This window comes from Balaenoptera musculus, chromosome 1 (genome assembly GCF_009873245.2).
Source record: "Balaenoptera musculus isolate JJ_BM4_2016_0621 chromosome 1, mBalMus1.pri.v3, whole genome shotgun sequence".
NCBI classification, from domain to species: domain Eukaryota; kingdom Metazoa; phylum Chordata; class Mammalia; order Artiodactyla; family Balaenopteridae; genus Balaenoptera; species Balaenoptera musculus.
This window is the reverse complement of record NC_045785.1, coordinates 45,554,169-45,581,520: the sequence shown is the minus strand read 5'-3', so window position 1 is coordinate 45,581,520 and position 27,352 is coordinate 45,554,169. Positions and strand designations below refer to the sequence as shown.

The following is a 27,352-nucleotide window of genomic DNA, read 5'->3' as shown; positions in this document are numbered from 1 at the left end:
TCAGATGACAATCTGAGAGAAGGGCTGGGAGGTGGAGGGACAGTTTTAACGTGGGAGGCTTATAAACAGGACCCCATGCAGCCCCTCCCAACATTTCACCTGCCTCTACCGGTGGGCTTTGGGCAGTCAGTTCTGGAGCAGCAGGCCGGGAATGCAGGGTTTCCACTCTCCTAGAGAAGGTGGTAACGCCCCAGCCCCTCCCTTCCAGCCCCTTCTTGGAAAAGGGTCTTCCTTCTTAATGAAGTTAATTGACAACGTGCATTTTTTCCTGGAAGCTTTTGAGAATTGCCAAGGCTGGTAAATATAATCCTGCTATTAAGGGGAGAAATGGCCAGTAGGAATGCTTAGATCAGGAGCCTGGATGCAGCGAGGAGGACATTTGTGAGTTTTTAAGCAATGTCTGCCTGCTTCCCAGACCCAACTCAAAATAAGAAAGGATTTGTTCATGTAATTAGAAAAGTGGTCTGCTTACGGGGAGGGGTTTTCAGCCTGGAGTTGTGGGCCTTATGCTGGCCCATTAGGGTTGGCAATTCGAGGTGGTCTGGAGAAATCGGTCCCCAGCTGCCCTACCTGATTCAGCCCATCCAGGGGCGGGAAGAGAGCTGCAGAGGTAAAGATGAATTATCTTCTTTTTAGGGTAGACAGACTTAAACTTTAAATAAAAAATCAGGGAAATTTCTTTTCATGCCCATACATCTTTGTATACATAATTCTTAGAGTGACCTTGCAGAAGCCCTTCAGAAAGTCTGACCAGAAGTGCCAGTACATCCAGCCCTTGTTGCCTTTGGAGCTGGGAGTTAGGTCACCAGCTAGATTGGCATTACCTGAATGTGATCCCTTTCATTCTCAAGGCTCTGCAAGAAAACTCCTGAGTGAGACAATACAGGGACTTTGGAGAGATGCTCATAACCAGGGGACTCCGATTTTAAAGTTAAATAGCCTACCAGTTTCCACTAATTCTTTTTCTCCAAAAATCTTTTCTTTCCTGTTTTCTCTGACATGAAGGGGAAAAATTCGGACAAGAATTAGAGACCCAGCTTTTTGAGCAAAGAGGGACCCTAGGATATATCATAGATGAGGAAACACAGGGTCAGAGTGGAGCAGTGACTTCCTTAAGTGTCTCAGTGAGCTGGGCTCGTGTCAGTCTGCAGCTCCTGGCCCAGTGCTGTTTCCTCTCCACCTCGCCAGGTTCAGTTAGCTTTCGTAGGTGTAAAAGTGCTGCCCCTTGCCTTTGATTTTAACAGGCCATCAAGTGGGCCTCCTCTGCCATCACATGCACGGACCCCAGCAGCAACTTTCCCTCCTGCCCACCCAGGGCTCTCCTTAGCCCAAACTGGCCTCTGCCCCAGGGACGGAACAGATGCTTCCTTATCATATATTGTGGCCCTTCCTCTAGCAATTAAGGGACACGAGAGGAGACGTTTGTTTCTATTTATCAATTAAGCATGAGCAAGTGCCCAAGAGGGCACATGGAGAATAAATCCATCATCTGTACCTTGCATTACAAATCAATCAGGCCAACCTCCCCACCACTCCCCCACTGGAAATCTATACCGATTTCCAGCTTCCTGTGGACTCAAGACATTTCTGTCCTCCAAGGGGGGATGTGTCCCTGTCCCAGGAACTGCCCCTGGGCGTCTCTTGGAGAGTGCCTCAGTTGGAGCTGCTGGTCCCACAGAAGCCTCTATGCCACCCGTTAGCTCAGCCTTCCCCAGGGCAGGAGGAGGAAGCAGAAGCAGCTCAGGCCCACGTGACCTCCTGGGTTAGGGCAATGAGAAGGGCACTTAGGGAGACCAGGAGCTCAGGGTCGTTGACCTGGCCCTAAAGCCTTGCAAGGCCGTCCTCCATCTGCCTCCCTGGCTAGGGGTTTGGAGCCTTGTACAGAGAGCATTGTGGTGTTTCAAGCCAGGGTAGATGGGTGGGCGGTGAGCAGTGGGGTTCAGCAGGGTTAAGGAGAGGAAAGCTATAGAGTCTGGGGTTGTCAGGCAGCCCTGACATCACATCCCAGCGGAGCCCCTACCCCACCCAGCCCGCGGACTCGGGCAGGCAGCTGAGTGACCCAGCAGATTCTGGTGGGATTTGTCCGTTCACTGGGCAGACACTTCCTGCGCCTGCCCCATGGTGCTGTAGGCGAGGCGCTGGCCTACTTCCAGGAGCCTGTGGGACAGCCCCAGAGCATCTCTCTCCCCAGCAGGCCCCAAGGGTGTGTGCACGGCTCGTGCTTGCAGTCCCATATATGAGCCGTTATTTTTCTCCTTTCTTACGCCTGAGGGCTTCAGCCCTTGCAGTGCGGCCCCTTTTACCTTGGTTGTTGCACACCTTCCTTCCCTGGTAGAGGAGGAGGCCCAGACTGCCTCATTTCAGGGTCACTCCAGTGAGGGAAGTGACTCCCGGGTCCCTTCTGGGCCTCCGGGAAGCCCTGCTCTGCTCCTGAGTTCTGACACACAGCAGGGTTAGGGGAACCCAAGGAAGAGCCTCCAGCCAGAACTAGTGGTCAACACTGGGCTACCTGGAAAGGAAGTGGTTGTCCAACCCCCTACGGCCGCTCCATCAGAGTTAGATGGGGGCTTACCAAGGCCTGGGGTGGGGGTCTCCCGGCACCTCAACATCCCAGGAGCCCCCAGACCAAACAGCCTCAGTGGCAGGTCTTCCTGTGTCCTCTCGGAGTCCTGAAACCAGGCTCGAGAAATATCCCAGACCCCCAAGTGGGCAGACACAAACCAGCCAAGTGGTTCAGAGCTTGGGAACTCGGGAGAGGAAGCAGAGCTGGGAGAAAGCAAGAGGTCGGAACAGCTAAAACCCAGGGCCACAGAGAGGGACACTCCGCAGCCCCAGGCAGATGGAAGCAGCAGGTGCCAGATGCCACTTCTCAAACAGCAAGTACCCGCAGGCTTGCATGGCGCTCCCAGAAGCCTCCCCCTACCCAGACACACGCACACAGGCCATTCTGAAGCTAAACAGTGAGAAGTTGTCCCTTTGTTTCCCACCACCTCGTTCCAGAACTGGTTTGGAGTTTCCTGTTGGGCCAGCCGCTCCCCACTCGGCCATCATCCCCACAGCACAGTCGGGGCTGGGGGACCCTGGGCGAAGCGGGGGGCGGGGGTGGAGGTCCCCATCACAGGTGCCCATCTTTCACAGAGGCTTTCCTCTCCAAGCCAAGGGCCTGTGCTTAGTCCTAAGGCATGGGGTTCTAAAAGCAAAGTTCCCTTTCCCTCCCCCTCCCCCAGCTCTTTCCTCTTTTTTCATATTGCAGCTGAAATAACTTCAGTCTCAAATAAATCGCTTTGAAGGGGTTTTCGTAGCCGGTGTGCCAAGCGTTCACTCAGGAAACCCCTGGCCCCGTCCTCACCTCTGTAGTAGTCACACCAGCGTGCGCCACGTGCACCAGGCTTTGGGCGGCAGGTTGTCACTCAGCATCCTGCTCACTCTCTCCTAGAGGCTGCCTCCTCCACCCCTGGGGTCCAGGTCCCCGGTGTTCTTCCTGGCTCTGCCGGCAGGCAACTGAGGGCTGACTGAGGGCCCTCAGGCCTCTGGACCTCAGCTCCCTCGTCTAAATCTCAAAAGCCGCCTCCTCCCCTGCCCCCTTGAAAAAGGACCTCCCACGGTGGCAGGATTTTAGCTAGTGGGTCTCTCGGGTCCCCACAGTTGGGACTTGGGGATAAAACGAGTTACACCTCCACTCTCCACGAGGCAAAGGAGAGACAGGGTTTGGCCTAAACTGCATTAGCTGGAGTTTGGGTGGTAAAAGGGAGGGAGGGAGCAGTGCTGCCTCTGAGGGGGTGTGGCTGGTGGCCCGGCCAGAGTGTGACTGGGCTCTGGCTGGTATGCAAACCTGCCAAGACGGCAGCGCTGGGCCGTGGTTCCTCTCCCAGAGATGAAGCCCCCATGCTGACCTACCCATGCTGCAGTTTTCCGTAACGCCAGCTGGAGCTGACTGCTGCTGCCCGGGGGCCCCCCAGCCGGCGGGCAGCAGGAGCGGTCTCGGGGAGGCCATGAGTGGCCCTAAATGGTCAGGTGGGGAGCCTGGGCAGGCAGGTGCATTCCCCTCTGTCCCCAGCTCCGGGGGGCAGCCACTCACCTCGGGTCTTACGTCTCTTTCAGCCTCCGGGAGGAGTTCCTGGGACACAGCCACTGCTGCCCAATTCCATGGATCCCACGCGACAACAAGGTAGACAAGGCAGGGTGGGCCACCGGGGTGGGGGGGCATCGGGAGGGGCTCCCCCCGCCACTGTCTGCCTCCACCTCCTGCCACTCACGGCTCACCCGCTCTGTCACGCAGGGCACCCCAACATGGGAGGATCAATGCAGAGAATGAACCCTCCCCGAGGCATGGGGCCCATGGGGCCCGGCCCACAGGTAACCGACCGCCTGTCTGTCTGTCCATCTCCCGGCCATCTGTGTGCACCCGCCTTCTCTCCTCTTTCCAAGCCTGTTAGTCTTTCCATGTCTCGCAGCTCGGAGGGGTGAGGGGAGAGGGCGTGACCAGGGCCCCAGCGGCCCGTTATGCCCACAGCTGGGCAGCCCACCTGGCAGAGTTGAGGGGACCCCCAGCGAGCTGGGGAAGAGGAGCATTTGGGAGCCTTCCATGGGAGGGATTTGAGGAATTTGGAAGGCAGGGGTCTATGTCCCCGAGCAGCAGTGTGGGTCCCCAAAGCTTCCTCCCACCCTTGGGAGGTGGGGTGGGCCTGAGCTGGCTCAACGGTCACAGTTTGTTGGGACCCAAGGCAGGATATTACATTATTCTGTCTGCAACTCACCATTTGTCTGACTTTGGACGAATCACTTTCACCTCGGTGGCCCCAGCAGGCCCCAGCGTCCCTGCCAGTCCAGTGGGGGGTGAATCTGTAGCTGTGGTTCTTGGTGGTACCACCCAGCTGCGAGGAGCCAGGTCTGCCAGGGCCCCGGCGCTCCCTTCAACTCAGAGCTTTTGCCATTTTCATATACCAAGCTCCTGCCTAAGCTTTCTTTTGCCCAGAGGGCCTCCATTGCCGAAAAGGACAGTTTAGAAACCTCTAGAGGAAATTATCTCAAGTGCCCTGCCCACCCCTTTATAGCAGCAACACAGCGGTCGCTCCTTGGGACACAGCTCCATACCCACAGGTCCGGGGTCCCACAGCACCATCAGGCAGGGGTCTGGCAGGCCATTCCTGTTCCAGCACCTTCTCACAGTTGGCTCCCGCTCTTCTGAGTATTTGAACGCGGCTCTGGGTCCTGCAGGCGCTGTGGCAGAGAGTTTGCTGTGCTCTGTCCTCCTTGGGATTTCTCTGGTATCTGGCTATCTAAAGCCAGAAGTCTGAGTAAGGAGAGGGGCATTTCACAGTGAGAGCAGGAGGATTTTGTTCTAGGGTGTTCCTTCCCTTCTTTTCTGCCCTGCCTGGAGGCCTGCTTGTCTCTCCCACTCCTGCTTGTCGGTGTTGGGATGCTCTGGGCCCCTGCACAGGTTTCCGGTTCCCTGGGGGTGAGGTCACGCCCCCACTCACGCACACATGCCTCCCTTTTGGAGGAAGAGGCGTCTGCCACACCCCACAGTCCTCTACTCTGTCTGGAATTGTATTTACAGCACACCCAGCTGCCGCGTTCTTCTCAGTGATGGCAGCAACATCTGTGGCGTTGAAAGATTTTTAGGGAGGTCCTTGTCTTTCGTTGGCCCCTTAATCCTAAAAGGAAGCAAGCCCACACCAATTGCAGCTCCAGTTTTCTTTTCTTTCCTCAAATCCCCCAGAGCTTGTGTTTTCACCAGCTCCTTTTAAGCTACCAGAGTGGCCCCTTCCTGCCAGGCGGCCGGCTTGAGCTGACCTCCGCAGGAACCCGTGGGAGGGGTGGCAGGGTCTGAAAGCCAAGTGTTCCCTCTCCTGAGTCAGAAACTCTCAGATTCCTCAGCCACACACTAGAGATACTCTTGGTGTGGAAATAAGCAGTGGCCTTGGACTTCCAGGATGTCCAGGGGGTGGGGGAGTCTAGGGGACACAAGAGGATGGAGTAGTCCACCACCCACCCCTCTTGATTCTTGGAGACTGAGCAGCTGCATCTGTAAAATGGGAAGGAGACCAGTACTTCCTTGTGCAGTTGCTGAAAGGAGGAGGCTCAAGTTCTTGGCGCGATGCTTGGCCCAGGGTAGCCTCTTAGGAAGCAGTTCGTGTTTTCCAACTTGGGGCCTTAAAACCAGTGTTCAGGACTCGAGCTGCTTGGGTCTGGTGATTGCTTCGCATTTCTTTTTATTTTTTTCTGGCAAAGGCCATTAACAGCTTGTTAAGTCTGTAGTAATACTGAGGTTCCAGAAGCTGGGAATGGATAATTATCAGACGGACCAAGGGCAGAGTGTCCCAAAGTCTAGGACTTCCTGCTGGCTTAGCGGGAGTTTCGTCGTGTCCATGTCCCTGAGCAGCAGTCTGGCACACTCTCATGGCACGTTTAAAGAGGGTGGGGGTCCTGAAGGCTGAGGTCTTGCTGGAAAGGGCCCTCCTGGCCTCACCAAGCAGGGTACAGGGGTGGAGCTCTTGTAGGCTCGGAGGTCAGTGCCCAGAGGGGAGGGAGAGGCTAGCCCTGCGGTGAGGCCAGCTGACCCTTTCCACCCCGCCAACCTCAGGGGCTCTGAAAACATCTCTCCTTTTTTTGGTTTTTCTTTTTTTCTGGTTTTATTGAGATATAATTAAGATACAGCACTGTGTAAGTTTAAGGTGTACCGCATAATGATTTGACTTACATACATCATGAAATGGTTATCACGATAAGTTTAGTGAACATCCATCATCTTATATTGATACAGAATTAGGAAATAGAAAAAAATGTTTTTTCCTTGTGATGAGAGCTCTTAGGATTTACTCGTAACAATTTTCATGTATAACATAGAGCAGTGTTTATTCTGTTTATCGTGTTGTATGTTACATCCCTAGTACTTACTTGTAATTGGAAGTTTGTGCCTTTTGACTGTCTTCATCCAGTCCTCCCCCCACAACCTCCTCAGCCCCACCTGCTGCCAATGGTAACCACAAATCTGATCTCTTTTTCTATGAGTTCATTTGTTTTTGAAGTATAATTGACCTACAACACTGCGTTAGTTCCTGTTACACAACATAGTGATTCAGTATTTCTGGACATTTCAAAATGATTGCCACAATAAGTCTAGTTACTATGATGTGTCACCATACAACGATATTATGTAGTTACTGACTGTATTCCTCACACCATACATTTCATACCCATGACTCATTTTATTTTGCAACTGGTTGTTTCTACCTCTTAATCTCCTTCACCTATTTGTTTCCTCCCCCCCAACCCCCCCCCCCCGCCATCCTCCCCTCTGGCAACCACCCATTTGTTCCCTGTATCTGTAACTACTTCTGTTTTGTTACGTTTGTTCATTTGCTTTGGTTTTTAGCTTCCAGGTATGAACGAGATCATACAGTATTTGTCTTTCGTTATCAGACTTATTTCACTTAGCATGATGCTTTCAGGGTCCATCCATGTTGTCACAAATGGCAAGATTTCAGTCTTTTTTATGGCTGAATGATATTCCTCTGTGTGTGTGTTTACCACATTTCCTTTATCCAAGATGAATGGATAGGTTGCTTCCATATCTTCGCTATTGTAAAAAATGCTGCAGTGAACATAGGGGTGCATGTATCTTTTCTAATTAGTGTTTCTGTTTCCTTCCTTTCCCATATCACTTGTGCCCCTCTGGGTAGGGTGCAGTATTAAATTCCAGAGCCAAACCTCCCTTAGAGCAACCCGGATGTCCTCACCAGCCCCTCACTGGGGGCAGAAAGACCTGGCCTTGAGTGAGCCTGGGCCTGGGCAAGATTGGGGTATGAGATGGATTGCAGGTTCTGGGGTCAGCCAAGGAGTGGGCATCGTAGAGCCTGAAGTTTTAGACCCCCAAGCTGAGGGTAGGGAGAGGACAGGACCTACCCCCCAAGCCCTTTCTCTCTGTCCCCTGAGGGTGCTGCCCTGATCACTCAGAGTGGACAGGAGAGGGATGAGCTTAGTGCTAGGAACACTGTCCTGGCCTCAGCTCAGCCTGTTTGGGCCTCCAGTCCCTCATCTGCAAAATGGGTGGCCGGGTGATGACCTCACAGGGCTCGTCGTGGGGCTGCGTGAAACAGCAGCTGTGAGACAGACCGCAGCACAAGGCTCCGCAAAGCATTGCACGGATCCCATTCCCTCCTTAGAGCCTGGGCCCAGGGAGGGAGCCCTGTCTCTGCCATGCCTGGACTGTTAAGAAAGGCGACCAAGCCCCTTCAGGCAGTCTTTAGTAAGCACCACTGCATGCACAAGGCTGTGCTGAGACTGGACACAGAGGTGGGAAAACTTCAGCCTGTTATTCCAAGTGGAGAATAAGATTTCTAATAGTGGGACCACTCTAGAACTTTCTGAACAAAGAATAGGTACAGTGTGGTCTTGGGGCTACTTTATAGGTTTCAAAACCGAATGGAGTAACATCATGCTTTTTGAGGTTGTGTATCATTTTGACCTAAATGTCACAAAGGAACCAGCAAACTAGGCATCACCCTGCCCTTTGCCCTCAGTGCCTCAGGCAGATTTTATTCTGGTTTTGTGAAGCAGCCAGTGGAGAAAGGAGGTAGTATTTCCACTTAATTGTATTCTCTCTTTAAAGAATTATGCCTATGCCTGTGTCAGGTGAGAACTTCTGGCTCAGTTTTTCAAAAGTGAATCCTGTTGGGGTGAGGCTGAAACTGGCAGGGCTCTGAAGGCTCTCGCGGATGCCACTTGCAGCGCGTCTGGTATTCTGGTTGGGGTGGGGTCAGCACAGCCTAGAATCAGATGCCAACCTGGCTTGTCTGCATTTCAGAATGTTCAGGTGAAGGATAATCCACCATCCCTAGAGACAGTCCTGTGCCACCAGGAGAAGCTGCATCTCCCCACTGAGCCAGGACAGCCCAAGCTCAATGCCTCTGAGCAGAGACCCCAGAAAGAGATGGAAGGATCGTAAACCAGGCCAGGGCACCCTGGGCTGGTGAGGAGAGAGTGGAGCCACTCAAGGCACTTTCTCTGGTGGCTCCTCGGAGACCTTCCAGTGGGGCTGGCCAGGCTGCTACATGATTAGAGGTGGTGGAGGGCAGGCCCAAAGCCCAGGAAACTGCCCAGCAACCTGGAGACCCCTTTGACAGGTCTGTCCTAAAGACTATTCTTTTGGGCCCCAGGCAACATCAAAAAAGAGCCCCTGTGCCAAGGAGTTGCAGGAAGCAGAAGCAGCCCCCGGCCCCTGCCAGCTGCAGGGTGCCTTTCTGCATCGCCGTGGACCTTGCCCAAGAGCGCAGAACTGAGACCAAGAGGGTGGGGCCTGACCCTTTATAGTTCCTGACCACGGATCAGCCCCTCTGCCCAGGGTCTGGAGCGCCCTCGTCGGGACAAGGTGTGGGTGTGGGGAGGTAGACGGACACACACATGCACACACCCCTGTGGATGTGGCCGGCTCCACGGCTGCACCAAGGACTCCTCCCAGGTCTCCAACTGCCCCGTCCCTGCAGAGTAGTGCTGAGGACAGAGGAAGAGGGGTTGCCTGGCTATGGCCACACCTCAGAACCCAGTGCTGCGGGCAGGTGGGCACTGGGAGAAGAGAGAACCATTTCTACTGAGTCCGTGAAGCTGTGCTTCTAAGCCCTCCCATCCTCTGTGAAAAGGCCAGTGTCTCTGATTTGAAAACTTGCCTTCAAAACCTGACTGTCAGCCTTACTTTCACCCCTGATTTACTGTATGGCCTTGGGCGAGTCTTTGGCTTCTCTGGGCCTCCAGCTTGTCATCTGTGAAGTGGGAACATGTAAGTGGCGGTCAGGGTCTGGGCCTCTGCAGGAGGGAGGACCTGGCAGGCCTGCTCCCTCCTGGGCAGCGGCCGTGCTGGCTTTTGGGAGGCTCCTGAGGGGGTCGGGTTAGGGCAGCAGGTGGTGCACCCGGAGCCTCCCCTGAGGGGCTGCATGTCCAGACGTCTTTCAGGAGTGAGCACCCTGCTTAATCTTCTCCTCGCCGCACTCTGCTGCCACGTCCTGGGCTCCCGCCGGCCCCCAGGCCAGCCTTCCACTCCATCCCCACAGTGCCGGCCGCTCTCCTGGGTGTGAGAGGGAGCAGGATGCAGCTGCAGCCCCCGGAGGAGATCTCACTCTCTATCTAGACCTTTCTGATTGGCCAGGCTGCACACAGTGGAAGAGTGGGCTGCCTGGGGAGGTGGTGAGCTTCCTGTTCTGGAGCAGTGGAAGCGAGGCTGAGATTTGTACAGGGGATTTAGTAACTGCACGTGGGCTTAGAAAGGGCCCTTTAAGACCTCATGCTTAAGGCAGCATTAAAGGCTTTGGCGTTTGCTCTGCTAACATCCCAAATCAGTACACACCTCTGAGGGCTGAGGGAGCACTTCAGAGCCATCATTTCATTTGATCCTCACACGGCCCTGTAAGGCTGGGGGCTCTTTGTCCCCATCTTATGGACGAGGCAGCACAGCGGAGGGGTTGCAGCTCGGAAGCCATGATCATAGCTGCATGAGGGGCCATCACTCTGCTTCTGCGCCTCAGTGTCTTAATCTTTAAAGTGGGGATAGTAGTGAGGTGGTGGTGGTTAAATGTAGGTGATACTAAGCCCGTAGCACAGCCTGGCATGGAGGAAGCATTGTTATTTGTGTGGTTTGCCCAGAGTCAGGCTGTGCTGGCGCAGGCTCTCCGTGTTCTGACCTCAAATCTGTGGCTCTGCTCACCACGAGTGGCATCGTCTGTAGGGAGGGACTGGCCCCTTTGTTCACTGATCTTGCCGCATATTTGCTCCAGGGCAGGTGAGTGTCTTCCGGCCCAGGGACTCAGCCCTGAGCAGGCACGGGGGATGCCGGCTGCCCGAGGAGACCTCTGTGGTCACCCTCCCCCGACTGCAGGCCTTGCTGTCTGCCAGCCAGCCTGGCGCTGCTGCTGTCATTGTGCACACCCTGTCTGCACACTCTCACTCCAAACCCCTCTCTGGGTGACCAAGCCAAGGAGGTGGTCCCGAGATGGTCCCTGGCTGGAGAACCTGCCACTAGCCTGATGGCGGCTCTGTTTGTCAGCTCTGGCCCTTGAGCTTCCTGTTGTGTCCCCACTCCCACCCTCCTCCCCACCTCCCAGATGTGTGGTGTAGAGAGCAGACCCTGAGGCTCGCAGATCCAGGATTAAACCCCAGCAGAGACATTAGCTGACTGTGATCTTGGGCACATCTTTCTCCCCCCAGACCCTCAGTCTCCTCTTCTATAAAATGGGAATAATACCAGCTTCATGTCATCGTTACAAGGTCCAAACCAGAGACTGTATGTGTTATGTGCTCAGTAAAAAACGGCCAATGCTGGCTGTTCCTTTGCCATCAAAATTCCACCAACCTACTACTTTCTCCTACAAAGGCGGAGCTCAAGCTACAACCAGCCTCATGTTACTTTCCGCTCATTCACTTCTTCACTCCATTGATGATTCAGCACCCAGTCTGTGCCAGCTGATGTGTGCAGTGACAGGGGATATGAAGATCAGTAAGATAGAGTTCCCGCCTTCCAAAGGGGTTCAGAGTCCAGTGGGAGAGATGGACATGTGGCCACGATCATAAGCCAGAGTGCTGCAGGCCGTTGGGGGAGGACATTACAAGGCACTCTGGGAGTGACTAGGATGGAGCAGTTAACCCCACAGGATGAGCAGGGAAGGCCTCACAGAGGAGGTGCTGTTTGATCTGGGTATTGGAGGATGTGTAGGAGCCTGCCAAGTGGAGAAGGAAGGCAAGATATTTATTCCTGCGAAGAAAATAGCTCTGGAAGAGGGGAGTCGGGGAGCAGTGGTGAAGGAGATGAGCCAGGTGAAAGGCCTGGGTGCTTGGTCCGGTTGCTCTGACCCATCCCACTGCCATGGTGGGTTGTGCCGAGCTGAGTTGGGACTCCTGCAAGTTTCCAAGTTCTGTGTAGACTCTTCTCTTAAATGGAGCAGTGATTCCCTTGAGCAGGGAGACAGAGTTTTCCTCCTGCTCCTCCAGTACTGTGCCTGTTGAGGGCCGCACGTGCTGACACCTGAATGAGGTGACTGTATGGGGGGACAGCCCAGACCTGGGGCAGGGTGGGGTCTGTAGACGCCGGGCTGCGGGACAGGCCTTTTAGGAGTACGCCTCCCCTTCCACGTGCTGACTCAGCCCTGCCCCCAGCCTGCTGGCGGTTTCTTCTCCCCAGATTTCTAAGGTGGGTGGTGGTCACCAGCTGGTCCTGTTACTGAGTCTCTTCCCCTTTCCTGCCTGAGACCTGAGGGCAGGTGCCAACTGGCATCATGAGCTCCTTCCTGGATGCCCATGTGCTTTCGAGAGACCCATCCTGAAACCCCTGAAGATGCATCTAAAGCTGTGACTGTCCCTCTGTGCTGGCTTGTCATTGTGGTTCCTGTCAGTTGGTTCCCTCCCCGCATTTTTTTAATGAATGTATTACTTTTTCATTAGATCCTTTTCACAGACTAACCCTCTCGCTTATGTTCTGTTTGTTTTTCCCCCTCCTTCTCTCTCCGGTTCCCCTTCTCCTTCTCATAGACTGACGCTTGGTTATCGTTGCAGAATTACGGCAGCGGCATGAGACCACCACCCAACTCCCTTGGCCCCGCCATGCCCGGGATTAACATGTAAGGCCAACCGCCCTGCTGGCAGCTCAGAGCCCATGGCTTTCCCCGCCCTTTGCTCCCCCTGAGAGGCGTGTGATGGGAGTAATTACTGGCACCTCTCTGGACCTCAGTCTCTCATCAGTAAAGTGAGGGTGTTGAGCATACCGGTGATGAGACCTCATACACCCCCATGTAGTGCTTGTCTGTGCCGGGCAGTCTTCCAAGCTTGCTACATGGATTAGCTCACCTAATCTTCATGATAACCCTGTGAGGTGCTTATTATTACCCCTATTGACAGATGGGTAACTGAGGCACAGAGAGGTGAAGTAACTTTCCTAGGCTCACACAGCTCTATAAGTGGCAGGGTCAAGATTTGAAGCCCTGTACGGTTGATCACTCTTTCAGGGCTTCAGTGGTGTAGCCCCTTTGCGGTAGTTGATCCCTATGAGAATCTCTGTATTCCCTTCCTAGGAAAATGCATGTGCAGAGGAAATATTACTTTCACAAATTTTGCACATAATTTATAGGAATCTATAGATTTCTACCCACGGAACTACACATTATTACCCCAGAACAGCTCTAGGACTGTATGAAGGACTTCCTGTTAGTGATTTCAGCCCTCTTGTTCTGACCCCGCTGGCACCACCACCTTGGTGCTTACAGCATCTTTCTCATTGTCTCCATCTCTCTCTCCCTCTGTCAGGGGCCCGGGAGCTGGCAGACCCTGGCCCAATCCTAACAGTGCTAACTCAGTGAGTACCCAGGTTGGCGGGGGGCGCTGTCTGCGAGGGACTGGGTTCTAGGGCGCAGGGTGGTTCCTGTCCCCAGGTTGGAGGTGTCATGGGGAGTGGGATGCGGCAGGATTCCACCTGATGCCTCCAAGGAGAAGCCCACCTGTAAGGGGAGGCTTGGGAGTATCACGCTGGGGCCATCAGGGGCTCTCCCCGCTGCTCTGCAGAAGCTGAGGTGTGAGCTGAGAGCCGGGCTCAGAGCCCTGTCCGTGTAGAGGCTCCTGCCGACCTCCCCTTCCTTGGCCGAGCTGGCTTCCAGCACTCAGAGGAAGGAGCTGGGAAGGGGCTCAGCACAGACAGTCCAGGGCAGGAGGCCGGGGGTGGGGGAAGCTCTCACTTTCCTGTCCTAGAACTGGAGGGTCTCCCGCGCCTATGGCCCCCCAAGGCTCCCTGCCAAGGCTCTCAGGATCAGTTCAGCATAGGAACTGGACTTGGCTCACATCCCTGGCCCCCCTAGAGACACTTACCAGCTGGCTCAGTGTGTTTCCCATCAAGAGTGGGGTTGTGTCCCCCAAAGGATTTGGAAGGTAGAGCACTCATTGCCTGTCAGAGGAGGTGTCTCTGAGGTGTGGCTCATCCCCCTCTTGTTTCTAGATTCCATATTCCTCCTCATCACCCGGCACCTACGTGGTAAGTGTGTGCAGGTTTGGGGCATTGCATGTCTAACCCCATGTGACTGTGTGTACAAGAGTACTTGGGGCGGTGGGGGGGGCCCTGTCTCTTTCCTTTCACAACATATTCTGAGCACAGATTCCAAACTGTGCTAGAACTTGCTGTCAATATTCAGGTATCTGTACTTTCTGGTGGCCCAGAAGTCCCCAAACAAGACCCAGAGTTGGGACCCCCATTCGGGGGACTGACCAGTAGGCCAGTCAGCTTCCACTACAGGCCTCTGGTTTCACTGGTCCCCATGTGTGTGAGCATACACGCACACCGACAGCTACCTCTTGGTTTAAAGAAAGGAAAGGGAGAATCCAGTGCCCCCAAGCCTTAAACACCTGGGCCCCGGGTGAGCACTGGCTGCTGATCTCCCCACGTGTGTCATCACCATGGGTTTTTTACCGTGGGTTTCTGATGTCCGTTTTTATCTCATCTCCAGGGACCCCCTGGTGGTGGCGGCCCCCCAGGAACACCCATCATGCCTAGTCCTGCAGGTAAGAAACCTGGGGGAGGGGTGCCGCTCAGGGAGTAGGGAGTCCTGGAGGGGCCTGGGTGCAGAGCCAGGGCTTGCAAGCCGCTCTTCCTGAGCAGTGCGCCCCCCACCCGGCATCTTGGCACCAGGGATTTAGTGGGCAGGAGGCCCCGGTGCCACCAACCTGCGATGTGGCCTCAGCCGGGTCACTCCTCATCTCCAGTGAAAGGACAGGGCAGAGCAAGGATATCCGGGAACAAGGGGTCTCACCGCTTTCGGCTCCCGCTGATCAGAGAGAATCCTGTCCTGGTTGTCATTTCTCCAGATGACTGAAAAGGGGCTTTTGGGTTTTGGCATCCTGGGACCAGGACTCTAGAGCGTGATGCCTCTTGAGTGTCTAGAGCTATTGGCTTCTGGTCCTCTGTATCAAAGATCCCTTTTCCCCTTTTCTTTAATCAGAAGAGGGCATGTGCTCATACCCACCACACACACACACACACACACACACAGACACACACACACACACACAATCACAATCACAACTGTGTTTTTTGCCTGGTAAGAGTAGCGTACCATCAACTAGAAGGAATTCAACATACTATCTTTACCCACCCCCAAAATAAAAAGTGAGAGGTAGTTGGACTTCTGCCCGAGAAATACGGTGCCTGCTCCTGATATAAACATGTTAGCTGATTTCCTAAGGAGACTTTTCTGGCTAATTGGGGACACGGAGGAGTCCCTCTCTCCCATCCCCTCAGCTCCCCGTAGCAGGGAAGCTGCTCAGTGGCAGGGGTGGATCTGGCGGCGACCGTGATATTCCCGCTCCTGCTCCCTCTTTCTGCTGCTGCATTTTTATGAGCTGCATGACCTACATTCAGACTGGGTCACATTAAACCACTCCATATGTTACTGCGTCTCCAGCCCCATCCCTGCCTCTCCCTCCTGCCCCACCAGCTTGGCAGTGTGGCCCCATCAGGTTGTGGTGTTTCTCTTTCCCAGTTTGATTAACACTGCCAGGCGGGGTTGCGGGGAGAGCACAGGTGGTGGTCTGGCCGCCCCTGCATTGCCAGGCAGTGTCTGGGGACCAGATTTGGTTTGCGATGGGGGAGACGGCTTTGCCATGTCCACATTGCTTTCCAGGCACCCTGAAATCCTTCCTTTCAGGGTTGAGTGGTTTTCACAGTTGAATTTTCTGTGATTAAAAACTTTGTGAATCTTCATTAAATACAAATTAGCCAGAAAATGGTGGTACTTAGAGGAAATTTTAGGTGATAAAATACAAAAGAATGAGTTCAAGTGCCATGAGTTTGTTTTAATTAAGAAGTGAATTAATCACCCCGACTTGGGGGTTTCCACTGTTCTACAGATTCAACAAATTCCAGTGACAACATCTACACAATGATTAACCCGGTGCCGCCTGGAGGCAGCCGGTCCAACGTAAGTCAGCTTCTAATAATTTACACATCAGGTACTGCGACAGATCCAACTGACTTCGTCGGCTGAGCGGAAAGCAAGCTTAGCTGATGGCAGCCATTTGTTACCAAAGATGGATAAAATAAACCATCAGAAAAGTGATTGACTCTTGGGCAGCTTGGTTCCCATTTCATAGCTGGCAGCGGGTGGGAGAGAAGTGGGTGGGCTGATTCCCACACCTCTGGTCAGAGTGGGGCGCCCAGCCTCACGGTGGGGACCCCTGCTGGCCCGAGCCGGCTGTTGACGGGGGAGAGCAGCAGGCTGCAGGTGGGCCTGGGCCGGTCCCTGCTCGGCTGACTGTGCACCTGGGCGATGTCTCAGGTCCGTATCCTTGGCTGTGGAGCTTCGGGGGGAGGCCCCCAGGGGCCTCCCTGCTGTGTGCCTCTGGGAGCCCTCAGACCCCCCCATCTTGTAACCTCTCTGCCTCTCCTCGGGCCCTTCCCTAATCTAGAAGCCACTTCCTCCCTTCTTGGCCTCTCAAAGTCCCAACCCGTAATGATGTTGTCGCTCAAATTCCACTTGTTCTGATTCCTGCTCACCTACTCCCTCATGTTTCCATGCCCATGTCAGGACTGGACTGTGCAGTGGCGGCCTGTCTCCCTCTCCCGGCTGGGAGCTCCCTAAGGACAGGGCTGGTCTGACCCACAGACAACCCTTCCTAGCCAGGCAGGGGAGGTGAGTCCCACTGGCCTTGCCCTCCGGGAGCTCAGGGTCTGGAAAGGACGCTGTCACGTGACCAAATCAGTAGTTTGTGGGCTGCAGAGCCAGAGGGTGGGCTTGTGGCCCCAAGGTTGGCTCGGGCCCTTAGGGATGCGCAGTTTGGTTTTGCCAGTTCGGTTCCTGATGTGCCTCCTGAATCACCCCATGTGTTAAACCCTGATTATGGACTGCCCTGTGCTGGCCGCTGGGCGTGTTTCGTCCTCCAGCAGCCTCTGGGTGAGGGTCATTGGCCTGCCTCCTGGGGGTGCCGAGAGGGACCTTACCCGGGGTCCTGGGACTGAGAAGTGTGGGAACCTGGCTCCTCAGCTGCTGCCCCACCACCATCTCTCCGCCTCTCCCGGGCAGCTAGCGTCTCCCATAGCCCCTGTTTCTCCCTAGGGTGGCCAGCCATTTGGGTTTCAGCACTGAAAGCCCTGTGTCCTGGGAGATGACTTCCCAGGACACAAAAATCCTGGGTTTTGGCAATGGATGCAGGTTGGGCAGAAAAGTGTAAGACCCATATGGGGGCCCCAAAGACAGGACTGAGCACACGAAAGTGGCATAGACTCCCCACTTCCCATGGTTGCCGGCACCATATTTTCCTGAGCACAGATGCCCGCAGTCGTGGTCTGTGGCTCTCAATGGTGGATCATCCGTGTTGCATCATTCCGAGGGGTACGGCTCAAGCGCGCTGCATCCGGGCCCTGGCGGAGTCCACCTTTGACTCTGCTTGCGGCTCAACTGTTTGTGTCAAGATAGTGCAGTTTTCATTTTTCACATTGTGAGTATCACGATCATGTTTTCTAAGAGCTCAGATAACGAAAATGAGAACGATGAGACCACCAGCACCAGCGTGACCCCGACACCTCCAAAAAAAAAAGGGGGGGGGCTGAATGAATTTTAATGACAGGTGTGAGGACACATACAACTGGGTCAGGGAGGCAAATGACCAAAATGGAACATACCGGCAAGTGTACCGAAAAGATGAGAAGGGGTGTGGGGTGGAGAAAGGGTGGGAGAGCACATTGTAGACAGAACTGCACAGTCTGGGATGAGACAGGCACATCCTTCTAAATCAATCAAAAGTTTTGTGCGTCCTCCAAAGAGACACCAGTGCTCAGTGCAAAACAGCAGCTGCCACATTGGCCGGGGCATGAACACTATTGGCCCTTGAATGAACACCATCGCCATGTTGGTCCATGAACTGAGATGACTCCATGAACTGAGAAGGTTACATTTCCTGACTCAGAGGCTGCAACTAAGTCCTGTGGGTGAACAGAAGGGGGAATTTTGATGACAAGTGTGTTGGTCCTTTACAGTGTGCAGCTGATTCTATTGCATCTTCAAGAAAATCAGGGAGCTTCCTTCATCATATCACATGGTTCATCACACCATGGCAACAAAACAGTCTCCCCAGCTTTTAGGTACTTTGACTTGAAAACTGGAGCTTCAAATCATAATCTTGATTTCTACAAAGAAGATGTTAATGAAACTGCAGAAAACAAATAAAAGATTGTTGTTCTTCTTGTCCAAATGCAAACCAGACTTTGCTCGTTTATCTGCATATTTGGCAGACAGTGCAGTTAATTTGGCAAGTTTCATTTAGTCTATAAACTTCTTACCTACTAAATGCCCCACACACCTTGTCCCCGACACTGCTGTCAAGGGGGGAGATTTGCTTACCTGTGATAATCCAGCTTTCAAAATGAAACGTTTTGGTCACTTTGTCAACTTGCTCAAAACGTGCAGAAGCACTTAGTGAGATTTTTGAGTTTATAGGAATGGAGAGAGCCTTGGACACACGCCCACAGATGGCTGTCATTGTTGCTGGCCACAGAGAAGATGTTAAAATGTCAGCCTGCTGTGATGCTCTTCTCTGATTTGGAAATATGACGAGATGAGAATGCAGAAAGGAATTACAGTAAAATAGAAATGTAGTTGCTGCTTCTCCAGAACTGTTTGATAATCTTTAAAGAGGCCATGAGGAGCCTAGATGAGGCTGAGTGGACGGCACTTGAGCTGTTCCGATTCGTGGGGGGTTGTGATAAAGCCTCATACAGCCAAAGTAATGGCTCACCTTTGGAAGTGAGGCTGCTTGAGGACTCAAAAGTGTCACCGGTAAGGGCAGCCGAGTTAGGACTTTCCCAATTTCTTTATTAAAACTGTAACTTATTTAGAATCCAACTTAGATCTCACAAGTTCAGATTACCTTTGTGCTTTAAAACCAGTTTCCCTAAGAAAGAGAGGTTTAATCGATAATGATATCCAGTGTGCTCGAAATGTTTAGAAATGATGGACGTCGTAGGCAGGCATAGCCCATCTGATGAGCTTCTAGATGAAAAGGGCCTGACTGACAAGCAGCTGATCTTCCAAAACCCGCCTGTAGATACAAAGTGGTTGGACATCTTTGGAGAGCTGGAAGCGATTCCTACAGATCCAAAAACCTGTGCACGTAAGCAAAATCCTAAGCACTCTATGTGCAGACTTGTTTTTTTTGTTTTGTTCTTTTGGCTGCTTTGGGTCTTTGTTGCTGTGTACGGGCTTTCTCTAGTTGCAGCAAGCAGGGGCTACTCTTCGTTGTGGTGCGCGGGCTTCCCCTTGCGGTGGCTCCTCTTGTTGCGCAGCATGGGCTCTAGGCGCACAGGCTTCAGTAGTTGTGGCTTGCGGGCTCTAGAGCGCAGGCTCGGTAGTTGTGGCGCATGGGCTTGGGTAGTTGCTCCGCGGCATGTGGGATCTTCCCAGATGAGGGATTGAACCCGTGTCCAGGGAAGTCCATGCAGATGTGTTTGTGGAGAGGATAGTCTGGTGTTACCACGTTGGACTGACACCAGGGCTTGATAAGAGCAGAGTGGCACGTCAGTGCATTTTCCATTTGACCCTGTATTCAGTTTTGCCACTACATAAAAGGAAAGAAGGATGCCCGAGAGCCTGCAGGCAATTCAGGGAAGTATTAGTGGAAAAGCAAGCGCCATTTGCCCTGTTGGACCCCTGAAAGCAGGACGGGTCCCCAGCAGCTCTAATGGACACCACCCCCGCCACAAAAAAAAAAAATCGGCCAGGCTCTTGCTTTGGCCGTGTCTTCTCACACTGGCATGGTCTGGTCCAGAAACGTGGCCTCAGGAGGTACCACCAGTGTTCCCATCAGTACACAGAGGATATAGGACTGAATGACCTTCCTTGAATGGATTATCCAAGACATCTACCCAATGAAAGAAACTGCTAGCTTTTTGTACGTAAAACCTTTTTTAAAATCTTAAAAAAAAAAAAAAAAAAAAAAAAAAAGGCAGAGCAAAAATATCCTATTGTGATACAGGACAGAAAAAAAGTCGGTTCTTAGAAACTAAATATAGGTAGTGTCTGTTTAATCAGTCTTATTGTATTTAGGTTCTCTTTTGAAAAAATCTTACGTGTGTGTTCAATAAATACACAGTACTATAGCCTACAACATTTAAATATCCAGTAAAGAGTTAAAATAATTTACTGTGTCAGAAGACAGAAATATTATAAAAGTGTTGTGTTTTTTCCACACGTCATTTGTTTAACTAGTCCTACTGTTTGCCCCTATTAACTAGTTCAGCTGTTCTTTAATTAATAGCATTTAAGTAACAGAAAAGTAAATACAGAATAAAGAAGTGGTGCTGGGACAACTGGATATCCACGTGCAGACGAATGAAGTTGGACTGCTTCCTTACAACATACACAAAAATTAACTCAGTGTAGACCCTAGACCTAAATGTCAGAGCTAAAACTATCAAACACTTAGAAGAAAATGTAGGAGTAAATCGTTGTGACCTGGGTTAGCAAAGCCTTCTTAGCTACAACACCAGAAGCACAAGTGACAAAAGAAAAAAGTAGCTGCACTAGACTTCATTAAAATTTAAAACTCGTGCTTCAAAGGACACTGTCAAGAAGGTAAAAGGACAACCCACAGAAAATATTTGCAAGTCATATGTCTGGTAAGGGACTTGAATCCAGAATATGTAAAGAACTCTTAAAACTCAATAATAAAAAAAAAAAAACCAACTTAGAAATGGCCCAAGGGGACTTCCCTGGTGGTCCAGTGGTTAAGAATCCAACTTGCAATGCAGGGGATGCCCATTTGATCCCTGGTTGGGGAATTAAGGTCCCACATGCCACAAGGCAACTAAGCCCATACACCACAACTACAGAGCCCGCATGCCGCGACTACAGAGCCCACGCGCTCTGGACCCTGCACCCCACAACTAGAGAGAAACCCACGTGCCACAACTAGAGAAGAGCCTGCGTACCACAACTAGAAGCCCACACGCCATGACGGAAGATCCACATGCCGCAACTAAGACCCGACGCAGCCAAAAAATAAATTTAAAAGCAAATGGGCCAAGGATCTGAATAGACATTTCTCCAAAGGTGTGCAAATAGCCAATAAGCACATGAAAAGATGCTCAGCGTCAGTTATTAGGGAAAAGCAAATGAAAACTACAATGAGATACCCCTTCACATCCACTAGGATGGCTAGAATCAGAAAGACAGATAATGAGCAGTGTTGGCAAGGATGGGAAGAAATTGGAACCCTCACACGTAGCTGGTGGGAATGTGGAACATGAAGTGGTGCAGATGCTGTGGAAGAGTCTGGCAGTTCTTCGAAAGGTTCAACAGTTACCCTGTGACCCTGCAATTCCACTCATAGGTATCTACCCCAGAGAAATGAAAGCATGTCCACACAATAATTGTACACAGATGTTCACAGGAGCATTAGTCATAATAGCCAAAAAGTGGAAACAACCTAAATGCCCATTGACTGATGAATGAGTAATTAAATGTGGTATATACATACAGTGGAATGTTACTTGGCCGTAAGAAGGAATGAAGTACATGACACATGCTACAACATGGATGAACCTTGAAGACATTTTGCTAAGTGAAAGAAGCCAGCCACAAAGGTCACATATAATTCTGTTTGTATGAAGTGTCTAGAATAGCTAAATCTGTAGAGACAGAGAATAAATTTGGTTGAGTGGGCCTGGGGATTCAAGGGGGGGATGGGGAGTGACTGCTAATGGATGCAGGTGATGAAAACGTCCTAAAATTGATGGTGGTGGTGGTTGCACAACTCTAAATACACTAACAACCACTGAATTGCATACGTTAAATGGGTCAGTTGTATGGTATGTAAATTATATCTCAATAAAACTGTTAAAAAGAATAACAAAAATACACATAATATGTAATTTAAGATACCTGTTTTTTAAATATATATGTTACAGTAATAACGCACGTGCATAATTGTTTATTATCACATTTTGGGATTCTTTTCGTCTGGTATGACTGTGTCTGGGTTTGGCTCCTTAAAAAGTTGGTCACCCTCATCCTCCTATCACTTGGGTTCATAAGCATGAAATTGGTGGCCAGATGGCAAAATGTGCCCGAAAGCCTGCGAGTGGCCCTGGGAGGCCACTGGGGAGGCAAGGATCCTGCCCCCACGGGGTGTGTGAGTGGGCGGCGGGGTGAGGAAGCGGCTGGTGCCCCAGCCCCTCCCCTGCAGTCTCGTCACATCAGTTCCTGCTCCGGCCACTCCGTGCTGCCACTTGCTAGGAGGCCTCTTACTTCTACTACTCAGGCAGGACCCCTGCTGAGAACAAGGCCATGGTCCATCTCTGCTTGTCCAGATTCTATCCCTCAATTATTTTGGCGCTCTGCCTCCTCCTCCATGCAGTCTGTTCTGATTTCTCTGCCCTTTCCCCAGTGCCTTTTTCTGAAGCTGCACCCGTGCTTTGTCTGCAGCTCTCTTTGGATCTCAGTATCCTGTGGGGAAGTTGGGTGTCCGTGGCTGTGCTCCTTCAGACTGAGGCCCAGGTGTGACTCAGCTCTGTGTCCTTACTGCCCGGCACAGGCCTCCATTCTGCCAGGCACAGGCCTCCATTCTGCCACTTCTGTCTCCTGTCCACCCTGGCATCCAGTCTGTATCCCTGGGCCTTGGCTCTCCAGAGTGGGCTCAGCCATCCCTTGGTGGCCATGTAATGTGACCTCTGGCCTTTGGTTGCTGCTTTGCTGAGATGGGGGGGTTAGTTCCAGACAGACCTGAGGAGGCGGGTAGAGCGGATTACACGTCTGGTGTCTGGTTTGTCTGCACCGTCCTTTCTGCTCATTAGTGAGCTCCCCCACACAGTCCCAGTGAGAGAAGTCCTGCCACCCACGCCCCAGCTCCCCACACGTTTCTGAGGAAGAGCCTGGAGGAGGCTAGTGTGATGGTTCCAGGGCCAGGCTGCCCGCGGTCCAGCCCCAGCTCCTCCATCTCTCCTACCTGGGAGATCGTGGGCAAAGCATGGTCCACTGTGTGCTTCAGTTTCCTCATCTGTAAAATGGGGAGGAAAAGCACTAATGTTTTTGTTTCCTGGCCTGGCAGTTGGTCACTCAGTCTGTGTGAGGTTCTCACTGGCGAGCCCCGCACGCTGCCCCAGGGATGGAAAGAGCCCGGGATGGGATCCAGCAGGCCTGGTTTGAGAGCTGTCTCTGGGTGGCCTTGGGCCAGTCCCTCTCTCTCTCCGGGTTTGTTTCCTCCCGTGGTGCATAGGAGTGAGCCCTTCTGCCTTGCACAATTCCTAGGGCCGAGGGGAGGCACCGGCTCCGGCCTCCTGGTGTTAAATTAAATGCCTGAGTGTGTGAGAGTGACCCCGCCAGAATGGAAGCTCCCCGGGGAAGCAGCTGGGCGTGGGAGCCCCGCGAGGGCTGCGGCCGAGCCGAGGGCCCACTCAGCTGCCACGCTCTGTGCTTCTCCCACAGTTCCCGATGGGTCCAGGCTCGGACGGCCCCATGGGGGGCATGGGTGGCATGGAGCCACACCACATGAACGGCTCGTTAGGTGAGTCAGCGCCCTGACCTCATCATGCTGCCCCCTGCCCGACCCTCCCGGGAAGCCTTCTCTGCCTTGGCTCCTGGCTCCACTAGGCCCTGTCCCCACAGGAAGATCCCAAGAGGAAGATGTTGCCTAAGTAGAAGATCCTCTTTGCAGAGATGTTTGGGCTTGGGTGGAAGGGTTTGGAGGCCCCTGCACAGAAGGGTGGGCAAGAAACTGAACTGGATTCTTTTTTCCTTTCAGGGTCAGGTGACATAGATGGACTTCCAAAAGTGAGTGTGTATTCCATGTCTCCTCCCTGACAGCACCACCCAGAAAGCCTTTCCCCCATCTGGGGGGCAGGTTGCTGGGGGCATGGGGGCTTACCTCCTCTGCTCTCTCTGCAGAATTCTCCTAACAACATAAGTGGCATTAGCAATCCTCCAGGCACCCCTCGAGACGATGGTGAGCTAGGAGGGAACTTCCTCCACTCCTTCCAGAACGACAATGTAAGTGTGCCTGCCACCACCCTCATTTCACCCCTGGGTCCTCACCGTATCCCCTGGGGCCTGTTGATTTAAGTTTCAGAGTCTCCTGGCCAAGACCTGCCTGCTGGGCCAGTGTCCTGGCAGCTGTGTCGTGGGCCTTTCACCTCGGTTATTTTTCCACACAAAGTGCAGAGCCCTCACCTCCCCCACCCCCCCTCCCCCGCTGTGTGGCGCTGACCCCTGCTACCTGAATCTGACCTTCCCGAAGCATCCACATGGAGGCGCAGCGCCTCCAGCACTGAAGAAGCTGACGTGGCTGGCCGAGCCCTGGGCTCTGGCCCACTGGGTCTCTGTCCCAGTCTATTTCCTCCTGTCCTGGGGAGGGAGTCTCACGCAACCAGTGACTTCCCGGGGTCTCGGTGCAGAGGAGCTGGCCGTCTGCTTTTTCACACTGGGCCTCTATTTACAGTCTCATCTGAGGAAACGATGTCATGGTTAAGCAGCTTTTGAGAACCCCAGGCTGGCTCCCACCCCAGGGCACCCTGTCTGTGCTCCGGCTCGTCAGACCCCAGTTCTCTGCAGTCGGTGGCCCCATGAGGGGAGGGCAGGAGCTGCTGCTGCTTTGCTTGGAAAGAAGGAGTGATTTGGAGAGGGAAAGGGGCCAGGGGAGAGGAGTCAGGGACACAGGCTGGTGCCCAGAGGTGGCTCCTAAGTCCCTACTGCTGGCCCCCTGCCCACCCAGTGCCATCATGGGTGTCTCAGCCCAGCCACCCCCAGACAGGCCCAGTCCAGCTCTGTGCAGTCAGACCTCCACAGGGCTCTCCCACACCCTGGCCCTCATGACCCCCCTTCTCTGCTTCTCCCCTTCCAGTATTCTCCAAGCATGACGATGAGTGTGTGATCCCCCCTCCTCTTCTCTGAGACGCTGAGAGAGCCGGCATTGCAGGCGGGAAGATGCCAGAAATTATGCAAGAAGAAGTGAGGTGTCATTACCCAGGAGCTGGGGGAGGGGCATCTCCTGCTCCCCCTCAACCCTCCCCCTCCCCTCCCCCAACCTTTCTCAATTTTAGTTTCATGCAATAAAAAGGCCGAACTTTTTATTCCATAAAACATGAAGGACAAAACTCAAAAATATATTTCAAGTCAATGACCAGAAAAATCCCACCCCTTGCCCTTTCCCAAAAGGACCTTTTATGTACATGACACATTTTTGTTGTTTTTTGTTTGGGGTTTTACCGTTGTTGGGATTTTTTTAATTTGTTTTCAGGGGGGTTTTTTGGGGGAAAAATTTTTAAAAATGGAAGCTTCTAGCAAGCCCCCCCGACCCCAATCAACCTCTTTGCTTTCTTCTTTAAAAAAAAAAAAAAAAGGACAAAAAAAAAAGCGAAAAACGAAAAACAAAAAACAAAAACCCAAGCCCTGTTGTCTGTCTGTACCCAAGCCCTTCCACCAGGAAAGCTAGTCTAGGTGTGAGATCTCACCTGTCTTTGTAGCCATCTAAAAATAATAATAATAATTATAATAAACTGGGCAGTTTACAATCGGTGGTTTCTTTCAAACGGCCTTTTTGGGAAAGAAAAAAGGAGTCACCCTTTTCCACTTGGGGTTTTTGGTTTGTGCTGACGGGCAAGGGAAGGGCAGGAACCTGTCTTGTTTCTGCTTGGTCTCCTGGCGAGGTGGCAACAGCAGCTGCACAGCTTCGACCCCAGACCCCCTCCCCCGTTACGTGGCCGGAGGGGCCAGACCACCGACCGCTTTCAGGATCCCGCCCCAGCGGAGCCATGCTGCGACCCAGTGGCATGCACTGTGTTCCCAGGACTGCTTCCTCTCTCTTCTGGACCTCTCCCCGCCCAGCGTCCCGCCCTCCAGCCCCCTCCTCAGCCCCCACCCCAGTCTTCCCAGTGAGAATCCTGCCAGCGGGGTGGTGGCCTGGAGCGGAGTGGGGGAGGCCGCCCCGACAGGATGGCTATGACCTGGGACATGGAAACTGTGACCTCCGCGTTCTCATCCTTCGAATCGTCCTCCTTGTGTGTGCAGGCAGTGGAGGGCTGGAGTTTGGGTTTTCTTTTTTTTCCCTCTTGATTCTTCTTTTTCAAAAATGGGATATTGACCAGAATTGCTCTGTGTGCGCTTGGAACTGGATAGAGAGACTTTGGAATAGCTGTGGGGGACAGGGGGGACGCCAGCAACCAAACAGATGTGCTGTTTCCGGTCCTGTTTTTATTTTCAAAAACCGACAAATGCGACAGTGGAGCCTGTCCCCTCCCAGGAGGGGTGACTTGTGGCCTCCCTCACCTCACCACCCCCCATCGAAACCTCTGTGTCTTGCCCTGAAGACACCAGAATTCTTTGTACATTTACATCCCTCCTCCTCCTCCTCCCCTGTAGCTGGTCTTTGTTTTCGTCCCTCCCTTTCTGATCCATGTATATCATATTATGTGAGATATCATCTGCCTGAAAAAAGACCTTGTGCGGATTATTGGGAACATTGTAGCTGTTTCTGTGTTTTTTCTTACCTTGTAGTCTGGTTCTGAATTAAGAGAGGAAAAAAAAGTAATTATGATACATTGTAGTTTGTGTACGATATATGTTGATAACGTTTTATTAAAGGGACATCTTTTTTCCGCAGCCCTTCCTGACATGTTTCGGGGGAACGTGGGTTGGAGTTCATTATACTGATTACAAAATGCCAGGCAACTGGTTGGGCAGAATTTTTGTTCCTGGTGCAGGGCAAGATTTTGGTTTGTGCTGTTTCAGGAGTCGGCCTTCTTTTCCTGGGTATGTTAATCTGTGGAGAGTTGGGGAAGATGGGTTGGGAGGACATTGTCTCACTTCAAATATTCGGGGACATTCTAAAAGGCAGTTGCGGTTTCTCATCTCGCAAACGCATTTTGGTTTGCCAGAGTGTATTTTTCTGGATAAGGTTCCCGGTGTGCTGTTTTCAGTGGAGAGTCAGCATCGGCTAGGCTGGCCCCATGGGCTGCAGCCACGCCCTGCTTTCTCCCTTCAGGTGGAATTTGCTTCACAGGTCCTAGGGTGCCGGGCCACAGGGGCATTGAGTTTTATTTTTTCACCTCCAAGGCAACAGGGGGCCCTTGAAAGATTTGAAGAGTGGCACACTTTGACTTGAATTTTTGAAAACGGTGCTAGCCGCATCCTGGAAGATGGTTGGGTGGGGCTGGACAGATGCGGGGAGACCCGGTCCCAGCCGCTGTCTAGGCAAGAACTACTGCGAGCCCACCAAGTTAGCAGCTGTGGATGCTGATTTGAACAACATTTAGAAAGTAGAACTTTCTGCCTCCCTGGAGCTCTGGGGCCAGGCCCACAGCAGGAGGGGAGGGAAACACACGATGTCTGAGCAAAATGTGGCT

The 27,352-nt window shown here is 52.6% G+C and overlaps 1 protein-coding gene across 11 annotated transcripts in view; it reads left to right on the top strand.

Annotated features, from left to right (window-relative positions):
• The window catches only part of SSBP3 (single stranded DNA binding protein 3), a 163,893-nt gene extending 137,288 nt beyond the window's left edge, over positions 1-26,605 (top strand). For 3 of the 11 annotated variants that reach the window (XM_036841949.1, XM_036841894.1, XM_036841921.1), the window contains 12 exons: positions 4,102-4,168; positions 4,280-4,356; positions 12,517-12,605; positions 13,288-13,336; positions 13,970-14,005; positions 14,475-14,529; positions 15,874-15,944; positions 19,066-19,131; positions 23,442-23,520; positions 23,758-23,786; positions 23,901-24,002; positions 24,853-26,605. In XM_036841949.1, the coding sequence (XP_036697844.1) occupies positions 4,102-4,168; positions 4,280-4,356; positions 12,517-12,605; positions 13,288-13,336; positions 13,970-14,005; positions 14,475-14,529; positions 15,874-15,944; positions 19,066-19,131; positions 23,442-23,520; positions 23,758-23,786; positions 23,901-24,002; positions 24,853-24,882 (750 nt within the window). In that variant the 3' untranslated portion in view covers positions 24,883-26,605. Of the gene's footprint in view, positions 1-4,101; positions 4,169-4,279; positions 4,357-12,516; positions 12,606-13,287; positions 13,337-13,969; positions 14,006-14,474; positions 14,530-15,873; positions 15,945-19,065; positions 19,132-23,441; positions 23,521-23,757; positions 23,791-23,900; positions 24,003-24,852 lie in introns of those variants that run through there. The other 8 variants (XM_036841912.1, XM_036841959.1, XM_036841979.1 and 5 more) reach the window with 6 other exon arrangements.
• The last annotated feature ends 747 nt before the right edge of the window (positions 26,606-27,352 follow it).